The sequence below is a fragment of the Rhinatrema bivittatum genome, chromosome 11, assembly GCF_901001135.1.
Source record: "Rhinatrema bivittatum chromosome 11, aRhiBiv1.1, whole genome shotgun sequence".
Lineage (NCBI taxonomy): Eukaryota > Metazoa > Chordata > Amphibia > Gymnophiona > Rhinatrematidae > Rhinatrema > Rhinatrema bivittatum.
The window spans coordinates 45947332-45960582 of record NC_042625.1 but is presented as its reverse complement, the minus strand read 5'-3'; the positions used below and the strand labels follow the sequence as shown (position 1 = coordinate 45960582).

The window sequence follows — 13251 nt, the reverse complement described above, 5'->3', positions numbered from 1 at the left end:
GTGGGCGAAAATACAGGCACCTCAGGAAGCCCTAAAATGGTGCAGAGGAAGGAACCATTAGAACTCACCAGACACAGCAGAGCACACCTGTCCAGGCCATTGGGGAATGCAGAACTATGGATGTAGTGCAGCAAGCAAGCACTTCCCAACCACAGCCACTTCTCTCCTGCTGCACTATATCTGAAAAATAAGAACAAATCTCCAAAACACCTGGCCCCGTAGCACACGGATGTGAGGGACCAATGCTCCAGGTTCTTATACCACCTGCAGCACTCATCCTCCATCCTTAAGCAATGTTCAAACGTACACCTCACCTCTTTGGGGACGGGAGTTGGTACATTTGTCGATCCTGTACATAATAATACAAAGCCAACCTTCCTAGTCATGCTCATCAGTCAGCAGCACTGGTTAATAGCTTTTCTGTTCCCTAGAGAGCACTTTCTTCACAGACAAACCAGTGTTTAGAGTCCTCTGAAGAGTCAAGAAGATGTGGGAGAGTTAGCACTCTGACAGCTGCAGCTCGACATTGGTCACTTACCTGAGGAAGTCCAAGAATCCAAATCTGTTCTAGAGAAATAGCAATCTCTTTCCCAGAAGCACTGGCTATATCTATTGTTATAAAACTTCTGACAAGCTTCCAGTAATCCTCTTACCTACAATTTCCATCCCACAGGGTGGGTTAAAGTTTGCCTTAAGCTGCTGTGAAAAAGGTCCTAAATTATAAAAAATAATCACAGAAAAAGGAAGACAGGCAACAGTATCTGGAAAAGCTAAGAGAAGCTGGGAAAGTAGTCAGAAGAACAAAGATGCAAAAGGAGGGAAAAATAGCTCACATGGTAAAACCAGGGGCCAAGACAGACTGTATTTTAGATAGGTTAGTGATAGGAAGAGGTGCAGAAATGAAGGGGAGGAATATGTACATGCGGATGAAGAAAAAGAATTGTTTAACAAATATTTCTGTTTGGTGGTCACTTGGGAAAGGGCCAGAAGTAATTGCTTCTCAGTTTCTTTCTTGAATGTAACTTTGAGTAACCCCTACTTACTGGTTGGAGAAAGACATTTCCTCTAATTTATTTTGTTCTAATAACCCATGGTGCTATGTTAAGGAACTTGTGCAATAAGCATTTGGAGAGATCAGCCTGATTTAAATTTAGTGCTTTTGGGCAAAAATCTCCAACAGCGAGTTCTGCAGAAATGCAAGCATGCTTGCAGTTCTCTCTGTGGAGTTTTTCCCCTTCCTGCAGTTGCATCTTTGGGCAAAGGAAGATCTGTTTGAAAATCATGTAAACCAAGCAGCAGTTTACACATTCTTTGTGCTCTGCCTCTTCTTGAACCTTAAACTTGTGACTCCCTTCTCTGTAGAGCTCTTTGCTTACACCCATGGAAGCGGCTATCTTAGCATAAGACAGAAGCTGCTCCATCTTGACTGTGTCATCACAAATGGCAACACATACACCATCACCCACTCCTGTTTGCATTCAGGGGCAGGCAATTCTTGACTCTGTGCCTGTCATGGCTGCTTAGGAGATGCCTCAACTAATAGAAGGTGCCTGCAGTGTGTACTTTGGCCATACTACATGGATGCAGACTACATGACTTTCTTTGAAAGGGCTAAAAAGCACTGAAGTATTTCTTGTTTTCTCTTTAGGCAGAAAATGTGCTCCAAGAGACAGACAAGCGCCTTCAGTGAGCAAGAGGTAGCGTGCAGTGTGCACCTTTCCGTCTTTATGTTTTCTTGAGTGTGTGTATGTGGGTGTGTGATTTTCCTTGGCCGAGTTCATCAGGCGCTGACTGGGGCCTGTTCTGTTCCGAGTTGTAGAATGGGATCCAAAATGCAGCCGTCGATATCAGTGAGCTGCGGCTTGTGGTGCCGAGCTGGGAGAGTGAGACCGACAGGAGCCCAGACCCTGCAGGTAAGCCTGGCCTCCAGCTCAGCCGCAGACTGCTCCCATCCCAGTCCACAGCAGGAAGGCTTGGGAATGGGAGCTAGAAAAAAAGGAAGAGGCTCGTGCTGTGCATTACCTGGATTTGTAGTTCAGATTTTCTAGGGAAAAATCCCTGCTTGCAATGCTGTACAGCCAGGACTGGATTAGCCTCTTGGTTATAGCATGAAGGAAGATTTAAAAAGCTACTTTCTTCCTCATACTTTTCTGCATCAGCCTCTAGGGAGGAATCTGGCTTTCTTTGTTCCACCTTTCCACTTCCTTTCAGTGGACCCTGGGTCTTAAATTCACATTCCCCCAGAGTGCCCTACCCTGCACCTCCCATCCATTCTGCCAGCCAGGACATCTGATCTTACCTGTTACCTGCGCACTGGCCTTGCAGCCAAGGGGCCCTTTTCACATAGGTTTAAAACAGGAGTCAGAAGCGGGATTTCCAGATGGGTCTTCTAGAGGACATGAATGATATTTGCTTTGGGGAGGGAGGAGACTAGGCTGGGTTTATAGAAAATGGCTCCATGTGAAACCGATGTGGCATGCTTTATTCTGTTCTCTTAATAGGCTGCGCAGGGGTTCAAGAGCGAGCACCCTCTCACCAGCCACACAAGGAAGATCCCTCGTTCGCCTCAGCAGTGAGTGCCTCTGGAAGTGACGAGGTCTTTGTTGTTTTATCTGGGGAAGGTGCCAGCGAGCTGAGCTTTACTAGCCACAGACTGCAGGTCAGTATTTTTGGTTGAGGGTGGGTGGGATCAACACTCACCCAAGGGAAGTGCTATTTTATAATGAGACCCAGTGGCTACCGCAAGAACAGTGGGGGGAAGTAGTTTGTGGCCGCAAAGCAGTAGCCGGCTTGCTCACAGACATAGGCCTAATGTGGCATGTGCTTGCTTAGTTTGGGGGTGAGGGCAAGGAGTGGGGAGGCCATATTGGTGGGAGGGTGGCAAGAGAGGCCTAATTCAGCATTAACATCTGGAGCACTTGGGTGGGGGCACTACCCTCCTCCCCCCCCCCCAAATCACATCTATGGCTTCAGATGGCCTCTATGAAACAGTAAAGAGAAATGGAGAGATAGCAGCATACAGCAATGAGCAAACCCATCTCCTGTCCTCAACTCAGAAGGCAGTCCTACATCAGTGGGTTACCCCCACTGCGTGCCTGGCACAGGACGTGAAGCCCATGCACAGGGCAAAACTTTGCCCACACAAGAAATCCCAATACTATGGTCATTAGAGTGGCCGGTAGCACACACATTTGCTTATAAAACAATTGCGCCGATGAACATTTTTGCGCACGTGATGGGAACACTGGCACTGCCAGTTGGGCCATTTGCACAGTGCAGGCTCAGCTTGCCTCTGGCCTTGAGACCATCTGTATGCAAGCCTGGTGACAGCAGCGCCATTCCCCGTAGTCCTGGGCTAATCCTCCACCAGAGACCTGCGTTTAACAACAGCGCTTCAGCTTGCAGGACAGTTACTGGGTGACCTCCTAGCTGGAAATATTTTAGGAGTGAGCCCCCTAAGAGAAGTCAGACCCCACACTCCTACCAGCTGACCTGGCTCGTTCTTGCCACCACCATTTTTCAGGCTTAGACTAACAATGACTTGAGCCCCGATAAACACTTTGACAGCTTTTTTATTTATTTATTTTTTTGTGTGTGTAATGGCGCCATCATTTTTGTTTGCTGGCATTTCAGTAATTTTCAGCTACACACTGCTTCTGAACACTGCAACAGAAAGTGAGGAGGGCCAGTTTGAAAAGGCCACGGTGGGCCAGGTCCAGGGCTCCATTCGTCTCCACCTGCCCCCAGGGCTCATCCTCGCTGCTGCTCCCATTACTGAACTAAAGATCAGACAACAGAAAGTGCTCCTTACACAGGCTGGGGGCGCTGTACCTCACAGCAGGGCTTTCTGTCTGTGCGCTCTCCAGGGCAATGCATCACGGCTCAGAGCACACACGTGGCAGTGGTGGTCCTGTGGGCTGCAGGTACCGTGCACTGCATCACTTTTCAGGTGAATGTCTCTGTTTTAATGGATGCAAAATGTTAGGTGGGGCATAAAAATCTGTTAGCATCAACCCAAACGGAAACCAATGGAACCAAGAATCTCTACAATAAAGATTGCAGTTCTAAGTGAAGGCAGTTTGGCTGCTGCTACTAAGTCGGAGACAGATGGACAGACAGCCACAATCTCTACCCCCCTGTTAGTCACAAATGTAATACAGTTCATCACTGTATTTGTACACATCTGTGTATAGAGTAACATCTGGGTCAGCTTGGCACAAGATACATTCGGGGATTTTGCAAAGTACACTTTTAGAAAAGGATTTTGATTTTGTGAATTACCAACAAAACCAGTCCACACTAAAGGAAGAAAAAGCCAAGGGAGCTATAATCGAGCTAGCCCTATGTACACATCTCACCGTTTAAAAAATAAAGAGCATCTTAGCTAAAGAAACCTCACACACAGGGGCCGCAGATTGTACTGCTAGTGCTGGTCCTTTACGCCATCCTAGTATTGGCCAATGGTTTTCTATATTTTTTTCAAAAAATGTCCATGTGCAATATAAAAGAAACAGGGGTGTGTCAAATCAGAGGAATCATCTACAGGCACAGAAACTGTGGTAGAGCAGGAAAGGTATTTATTCACTCAGAATAATTAGCAGGCAGACGTATCTTGCATTTGGAAGCAATGAGGTAATTAACTGTAGTAACACTATTGGTCACGCTGGATGGCATTTTTGTATAAGCCGCTCGCCCTTGTGTTTCCTTAAACCGCCTGTACGGCAACCTCGAAACTCTGTATCTTTGTCCACGTCTGTGAAGATCTGTCTGTTAACCACCTTGGTGAAGATCGGCTTTGATCTCCTGCTCTGTCCCTCCAGATGCAGCCTTTACGAAACACGGCCATGCCGAGGGACCAACAGCGTTGCTACAATGAATTACCTCATTGCTTTCAAATGCAAGATACGTCTGCCTGCTAATTATTCTGAGTGAATAAATACCTTTCCTGCTCTCTTACGGTTTCTGTGCCCGTAGATGATTCATCTGATTTGATACACCCCTGTATTATTTGGACTCCTCTGTTGATGTGTCTTGCTCTCCATGGGTCTGGTGGTTCAATATAAAAGAAATGCACTTCACCTTGCCCCTTTTCCTCTAAGTGCAATTGTAGAAAACCATCATGCGATAACAGGATGATCTATGAGTAAAATAAGGGAATAGCCGTAGCAGTACAGTTGAGGGCCCCCTATCGGCAAAGCTCTTACGAGGCGGTATTTTCATTTGGCTTACAGGACAAAAACCTGAAGAGAAGTGTTACAAGCCCAGCCTCAGTTTCGGAGTGGCTGGCAGAAGGCCACATGACTCCTGATGAGGCGGCTGCGGACAAAGGGAATGAAAGAATTGCTCCCAACCACCCCAGACAAAGAACATGGAGTGTTCGGACGTTCCATGATCTGCTGCCACCACTCCCCCAACTACAGAGAAAAAGGTGCAGCAGCTGGACCATGAACAGCCCTTTCATCAAACTGGTGGACAGCGTGAGTAACGATGAGAAGGGAACGCACCTTCTTCCTTACCTGTCTTTGCTCCCAAACATACACTAGCACCCACTACCAAAGCTCTACATTATAACACCACACCCCTTTACAGCTTTCTAGTATGTAAGCCACCCTCGCTATTGGACCTTTTTCTTCTGAACTTCACATTGTCGGTAGCAGTATCTGGCTACGTAGGGTAGCACAGCGATCCCTGGCCTTTACTGTACATCTCAAGATTGGGTAATACTTATGGATGACTTATCCTACAGCTGAGGGAAGTGGTGATGGGGGTTGTACCCGACACTCTTCTTCCTAGAGCTGGAGGCACATTCCCTTCACACAGTGCTCCCACCTAAAACAGGTATGGGGGTGAGGTAGAGGAGGCAGGGGGGCAGAAAGAGGCAACATTCTTGGCCCACAGCAGCGGCTAGGCATCAGAGGCTGGAAGATTTTCACCTTGCTGTCCTGACATTCACAGATTTCTTGATTTCATTGCAGGGCACCTCCATGGATGCAAAGAATCTGAATGGGGAACAGCACAGGCCTAGCAGGTCAGCCATGCAAATAGAGGCAGCAGCATCCGACAGCAATGCCTCAGGTCAACTATTCCAGTCTGCACCGCGTCAACCTGGGCTTGGCTCATGCCAACTAAAAAGGTCTCGCTTTGGGAGCCCTTATTTTGGATGTTTAACCAATAGTAACCATGCTGCGGACAGACAGAGCACTGGGGTAGGTTCTTACCATCCACAGAACCAAAATCTAGGTCCAGACAACACTATGGAGGCTTCCAAACCCTACATAAGTAACTCAGCCAATAGCTCTAGGTCAAAAGAGCTGACTGTAGAAATGGAAAAGTTAAAACCAGTCTTTGTGATTTCTGAGGAAGGTGATGACCAGCTTCCCTTGGTCCTAGCTGAGCAGCTAAGCCAAGCTGGTGAATGTTTGCCTGCAGAGCAAGATAATATTCATGGTCCAGTCAAAGCTACGGCAACCACCCAGCAGTCATTACAAGGCTTCTGCACAAGATCTCCAACTGCACAAAGACTTCAATACCACATTCACGCGCAAGCCTTGCAGTCTCCCAGAAACCTGAGCAGTCCAAGTGCTAGGGACAGCAGTCAAGCTAGGTCACCCCTTAACATACACTCTCCATTTCCAAAACTCTGCCCTGTGTCTGCAGCAGGAGCCCTAACTAGCACAAGTCGTGAACCCTGTGAACATGTTTAAGACACTCTGGGTTGGAAAGACTAACACTATTCTTCTCCCTGGGTTTGCGTTCATGTGTGCCTTAGGACATATGTAAGACTTCAGCAGGGGTAATGACTCCTCATGTGTTTGTTCTGCACATACCAAGACAGGAATGCCAGGGTATGGGGGGTAAGACTTACTGCGCGTGCTCTTCTTAGTGTTTGCATTGTGCCAAAGAGAGTCACGGCTTCAGGGTGAGATGCATTGCCACCATGGAGCTGTGGAGCAAGTGAAGCAGAAAGGCACAAGGTGTGTTATTTTCCCAAAGATCACCAAGGCGTCTGCCAGCCTCTCTGCATGATAGCTTTGGGCAAAGGCGGGAATGCCTCCCATCTCACCTTTCTGGCTTTCGCACAAGGGTTCAGGACACACCGCCCTTTTGCTAGAGGAATCCTGCACCCGTTCAAGTGGTGGGAGGGTACAGGATTTTAAGTATGGGCCCTGATCGTCAGTGTTTCTAGACAGGATTGTGCTCTTAGACAATTTTTTATTTAAAATTGCCAGTGGGGAAAAAAAAAAATCACTTAAGTTGTGAAATAACAGCGAGGCCTGGTTTCCCGCCTTTGAGGAGAAGCCGAGGTCAGAGCATGGATTTGTAAGCTCTGAACTCTTCTCATCCCGTGTCCGGGAGGGAGGTCGTGCTTGCTTCCTATAACCTGCAGCCTCTTCCTAAGTGATCAATCCAAGGTCTTCTAAGTGCCTCAGCACCACACTCTGCTTTCCCCACTTCCTAGTTCTTTACGGCCAGACATGCTACAGCACACAAGCTCCAACGGGCGCTGCAGAAACTAAGCAGACAGCAGCGAGTCAGGTGGACCAAGAGAGAGAATCCCCTATCAAACATGTTTTTATTTAGAGGACGTTTTCTGACCACATCTCGCTGTGGCACTACTGCTGTGAAGCACACGCCACTGTATTAAACAGCACCTTCTGACATCTGAATCTGGCAACAAGAAGGGGAAATAAGGGAAGACAAGATTTTATATTGAGAGAAAGTAAAGCTATTTGATGCGAATAGTCTGCATCCTTCCACACTGATGTTTGTCTCACCCTGGTTTGTTCTTCAGAGGATCATGTGCTCAACATGAAAAAAAAAACATTTGAAAGTTAAATAGTTTAAGTAAAGTACTTCCTGCAGGGAGGAAACATTCTTCAATAAAAGCAGAAGGTCAGGCTCAGCGCATGCTTTGGTTTATTGACTTGAACTGGCCTCTTAATTTCTTCAAAAACCCAAATTCTTTTTCTGTTCTCTAGCAGTTGTTTCTTATTTTTTTGGCTGAGGATCCTTGGGGTTTCCAGCTCAGTCAGAACCCGTCCAACCCAGGCTACGGTACCATGAGCCTTCCGAGCCAGCCACATGGAGGTTCTTTCCCTGCCAAGCAGCTCAGCAGAAAGGTACAGGCTCAGCAGGTGCTCTCTCTCCCCCATCATGCTCGAGGAACAGGACCCAGGGCTACAACTCAGACTTGGTCTTGTGCCTGACAATGTGGCAGGGGGCTGACCTCCCCAGCTATACAAAAGTTAAGTAAAAACTTTGCTACAGTTGTATTGTTTTGCCAAGTTGGAAAAACAGGTGGTTTGGTATTCTGGCTCACTCTTGAATCCCTGAAGTCAGAACAGTGGGAAGATTTCCTGGTGCTCTAAATCAGCCAATGTCAGTTCCTACCCATAATCAATGGTTCTTCATCAAGGAAGCAATAATCAAACCGCCTGGACAAATCACTGGGTCTGCAGGTCCAATCCTGCAAGCACATTCTCCAAATAACTCCCCCTCACCCCAAGTTTTCCTTTGAAAATCTAGACACAAAATATACACCCAAAAGCAGGTGTAGTGATTTAAAAATGAAAGCTCCGTGTGCACATTCCCTTCCCACGTGTGAAAGCAGTAAATATATATTTTACCTACAGGCCTGGGGAAGGTTAGGAACAATGCTACTTCTAATTTTTGAAAGACTGCATGTGCAAACATTTTCTTTTGTGCAATTGTTTTATAAAGCTGAGTTCAAATTTGCTACTGGTCAGTGAAATGCAATCATCATCAGCATTTCATGTGCACAGCTTAGAGGGAAGAGTGGCTGGGATTCAATTTACAAAAGCCCTTTCTATATGGTTAACTGTGTTTACCTGGAGAACTACCTTTGTAAATTGCCTCCCAGCAAGTACAGGATCCTGCCTTACCCTATCCCAGGCTGTCAGAGGGGCCGATGAAAGACAGTGCGCTCAGCCGGGCGCACTGTTTAACCTGCTGTTGGACGTGGGTTAAATAGGCGCTGATCCACCCCCTAATGCAATAGGTGAATTAGTGCCTATTTAACGCACGTCCGACGTGGAGTGAATGAGATAGCGCTCATCACATGCAAATGCATGTGAATGAGGCTATTACTCATTCACTCCAATGCAAAAAAAAAATAAATGTGAATCTCAGGCGTTAATAGCTGAGCGCATTGAAACTGCTTTTCTGTACTTCTTTAAAAGTTTAAAAAAAAAACAAACCTCCAAAAAACCCTCAGCCGCCGCATTGAAGACAGACGCCGATATGCTCAGCGTCTGTGTTCATAACCAGCAGACTGCCGGTAACCACGGTGTCGCTAAGGTCACGCAAGCGCACGTTAAGAAAGTGGGCGCCGACTTTCCAGCGCCCGCTTTCCGCATTTTTTATACCATCGGCTCCAGCGTGTGAGTGAGCAAGTGTGTGTGTGTTAACTAAAAATGTATTTCCCCCCACCCACCACCACAGAATGGCTATTGCCACATTCTACCATCTGCACTGGGTACACTCCTATAATCATTAAAACAAAGAGAAAGCAAGAGAGGTATTGGTCAAAGCCAGTGCATGGACAGAGAGGAACCTTCCCCATCAGCTCTGCAGAGAACGCAGTCACTTTACTGCATAAGATTCAGCAAGTGTCCCCCTGTTTAATCTGCTGCTCCGGTGGCCTGAAGCCAATTGCATCTAGTTTAGTGTTAGACCCAGGAACGGTCTCTTTTCCCTTCTATCACCATACGGTAATCGCTTCAAGACAAGCAGCTGGTTATCGTTAGCAAGATAGCCATGTTGTTAAATTTGAGACATGGAAAGGCTATGGTACAATGAATGGCTGGACCTTGGAGCTCAAATGTTTGACAGTGGGAAAAGCACTATGAAGCGGGCACCATTAGCCACTGCACCTGGCTGTATATTCCTTGCTCTGTACTACCTTATTGCAAAGATACATAGTGCAGTGCGTAATTATGACAACTTCCACTAAATCAGATGTGTAATTTTAATATGAACATAACTGAGATACGGTTATTCCAATACAAAAAGAAAGCCATTACAAAATCTGCCTGCGCACCCTAGATGCTATGTTACAGAGCAGGAGTAAAGCACATGAACAGAAAGAGGTAACTGGCCACTGCATGCTCCCTGCTCCAGCTGCTTCTGGAATAGAGGACTCTGCCCCATGGCCTCCACAAACCCTTAAAACTGCATTATCTGAAAGATTTGCTTTAATTACCCAACATGGCAAAGCTTCTGAAAAGGAGTACAGCGGATTTGATTTCCAAGCAATGCAACTTCCTAATGGAGGGGGTGGAGGAAGGAAGAAAACTTCTCTGAGCTGGTCAGGAGGGGGCCTGGATACTATGCGGCAGGGGCACTGCGGTGTTACAGCCCCTCCAGCATCCTGATGAAGCAGCCTGACACCAGCAGCATGGCACCTCTGCAAACCGGGCAAACAACACTGCCTTTCCACTCAAAACCCTTTGTATGAAATGAGCATGCAGGGGTCGCTGCTCTATAGAAAAAAAAAAGGACTTGGTTTGTCAAAGGCTCTAGCAGTATCTGTCATGGAGTTTTGCTGCCCCCTAGTGTTCTAGTTTTGAAGTGCAGGAATTGATTTGGTTTTTATTCCTCCCTTGGTCTCTCCACCATGCGCTATTGTCCTGGCATCTCTGGGCTCCACCATGTCCTGGCATCTCTGGACTTTCCACCAGCTCAATGGGTGCAATAGTGCTATAGATGTGAGCAGTAATTTAGAGGAGGGCACACACTTTAGAAGAAGTTGGTTTGTAAATCCCATGCCTTGTAGTAATGATTTCTGACGTTGTATTTAATAATTAAAAAACCCAAAGCTCTTCTCCATCCCCTACAGCTCTATCCAAGAGAACAGCTACCCTAGTTTGCCCTTCAGCCGACACGCCCTCTTTTACACTGCCCAAATATTTTATTAAACAAAAATTATTCTGACCAAACTAAAAAAAAACAAACCCCGGGAAACATGTTTTGAGAAGTATGATCCAGGCAAAGAAAAGAAAATCTCCCCAACTTTCAGCGAGATGATCAACAGTGGGTGTAGGCAGGCCCTGGGGCCACAGCATGGCCAGCTAGCTGTTTCTCCCTCCTCATACTGGCTTTCCAAACAGTCCTTGAAGTGGCAACAGGGTCAAAGGGCTACAAGAAATAAATGCTCCTGTGACCCTTGTGTGTGTGTGCGCCTGTTTAAGGTTTTCAGGATGTGTATAAACTTTTACTAAATTTCACTCCCTCCTGAAAGTTTGGTGGCCTTGAAGCCAGCATTGGGGGGGGGGGGGGAGCACAGTATAGGTCAGAGAGCCTGACTGTCTAGGCCTCCTCTAGCCTGCCAATAGGAAAGAAAAAAAAAAAAAGGTTTGTTAACTTTATTGAAGCCCCAACCCATCAAACCCCGTGCCACACCTAAGCCCCAACCCATTTTGATAACAGATTTGAATCTGCAGAATACAGGGATCTGCAAGTGTTCAGCCAGTGCCACGCCTCTTGCCCAGTGTTCATACCAGAAGGAGAACCATCTTACAGAACGAATCCACAACATCTATTTCATATCCTGGATCTGCCAAGGACCACTTTATATAATTTCATATAAACAGAAGCTGATGCTGCAGGGGAAACCAACAACAAATCCTTCTATTCAGCCCCAACATGATAAAATATACTGCGATTCCTTTCTTCCCTCCAGCAATTTAGAATATATTAATGGCTCAGTACAAAATCATTTATGGCTTTAAGGCTGTATTACTGGACTAGGGAATGGTGGGAGATCAGGGCTATAACAGAGAAGAGACCAGGGGACCACGTCCAATCCAGCTTCATCTCTTCAGGACACTAAAATAATCTGAGGGGCTGGTTTGGAAAAGACCAACGGTCCTGCTTGCACGCGCACACCAGTGCCGGCGTTCGTTGCGCTGACAGCATTAACTGTTCGTCAGTCAGTACTTGGTATTTCAAATGTCTAGAATGGGAATGGGTGAAACACAGTGAAGGATTACCATTAATCACAAACTTGTGACCTAGTGGGTACCAGTTTAATACTTAGGAGCCTACTGCAGCAGAACTTGCTCACAACCCGCAACATGGCAAGCGTTCATTTGTGTAAATTCATAGTGAGCCATTAACCCCCTCGGTTAGTGTCTGGTAGCATTTTTGGCTTCCGTGGGCAGCACAATGAGTAGGGTGGGAAAGGCTTGCTTACAAGGTCTCGCTTTGCCAGTAATGATAAAGCTTTCTGAGGTTACATCAAAGCACCTGATGCAGAGGTATTCGCTCTCCAAGCCGTGAGCGCGCTCGGGAGAACATCCTGAGCAGCCCAGCACAAAGCTCAGTTCTTGAAACGGGTTTGCTCACAAATATGATTTAATTTCCTAAAGCAAACAAAAAGAAAAAAAAAGAAAAGTGTTAGAGGTAGCAGACTCATTCTATGCCATCTTGCAGTCATTTTTTTTAATATCTTCAAATGCTTCTGGCAATCCTTAAGCTCAACAGTTGAAACCCTGACTAGTGATGAATTTGACTCAATTTTGCTTGCTGGAAGGAAATCCTCTGCTGCTCCTCCGGGGAGAGGAGGGCAGTGTCATGGGCTCCGGGTGCTCTTCCCTACCCCTGAAAGCCTCATCTCTCTCTGCTATGCTCCCGATCCCAGAGGACCCTGGCATAGCAACGCTGCCGGTCACAGGGCTGGACCCCAAGTGCTTTCAAGAGCTTGAATTAGTTTTTAATAAGCAGGAAGCTCACTCACATGGCATGGTGTGCTTTAACCTGAGTTCGGCAGTTACGTCCCCAATAGCAGTTTGGACGGGAGGTTACTGAGACTGTAAGAAAGAGAAGATACCACATTAACACACATGCAAGGATAAGAGCTTAAATGTAGCAGGTCCCCATTTTTATAGGAATTTTTGAACTGTTTTATTTGGTTACAATTTTTTTTTTTTTTACCACTCCATCCACATTTAAAAGGATTAATATTGTGCAATCTCTCAGTCTATACAACCCACAAAGATCATTTTCACCTGGAAAGATACACGTATCGGCTCCGGCTTTCCAGTGATGTGGGACAAACAGTTCCAGAGACATCAATATTTAAGATATTGTGAGAGGCTCTGATTGCTAGGCCCTGAGCACTTAAGGGGTTAATTAACCTGTACAGTAAGAGGGTCTTTGACAGCAGGATAGTGTCTGAGGAAATTATTAAATGATATATCTTGTCTCAGATTTATTATAGGGGAAGTGCAC

At 46.4% G+C, this 13251-nt stretch overlaps 2 protein-coding genes across 2 annotated transcripts in view; one reads left to right on the top strand and one right to left on the bottom strand.

Moving 5' to 3' along the window:
- Positions 1–8999, top strand: part of LOC115073368 — a 43967-nt gene extending 34968 nt beyond the window's left edge. Inside the window, exons 3-7 of the mRNA XM_029571734.1 lie at positions 1649–1697; positions 1820–1913; positions 2502–2659; positions 5232–5477; positions 5976–8999. Of these exons, the coding sequence (XP_029427594.1) occupies positions 1649–1697; positions 1820–1913; positions 2502–2659; positions 5232–5477; positions 5976–6704 (1276 nt within the window). The 3' untranslated portion in view covers positions 6705–8999. The remainder of the gene's footprint in view (positions 1–1648; positions 1698–1819; positions 1914–2501; positions 2660–5231; positions 5478–5975) is intronic.
- A 975-nt stretch (positions 9000–9974) lies between these two features.
- CHFR (checkpoint with forkhead and ring finger domains) overlaps positions 9975–13251 on the bottom strand; it is a 34859-nt gene continuing 31582 nt past the window's right edge. The window contains exons 16-17 of the mRNA XM_029571085.1: positions 12758–12830; positions 9975–12383 (exon numbers count right to left, since the gene is read on the bottom strand). Of these exons, the coding sequence (XP_029426945.1) occupies positions 12341–12383; positions 12758–12830 (116 nt within the window). The 3' untranslated portion in view covers positions 9975–12340. The remainder of the gene's footprint in view (positions 12384–12757; positions 12831–13251) is intronic.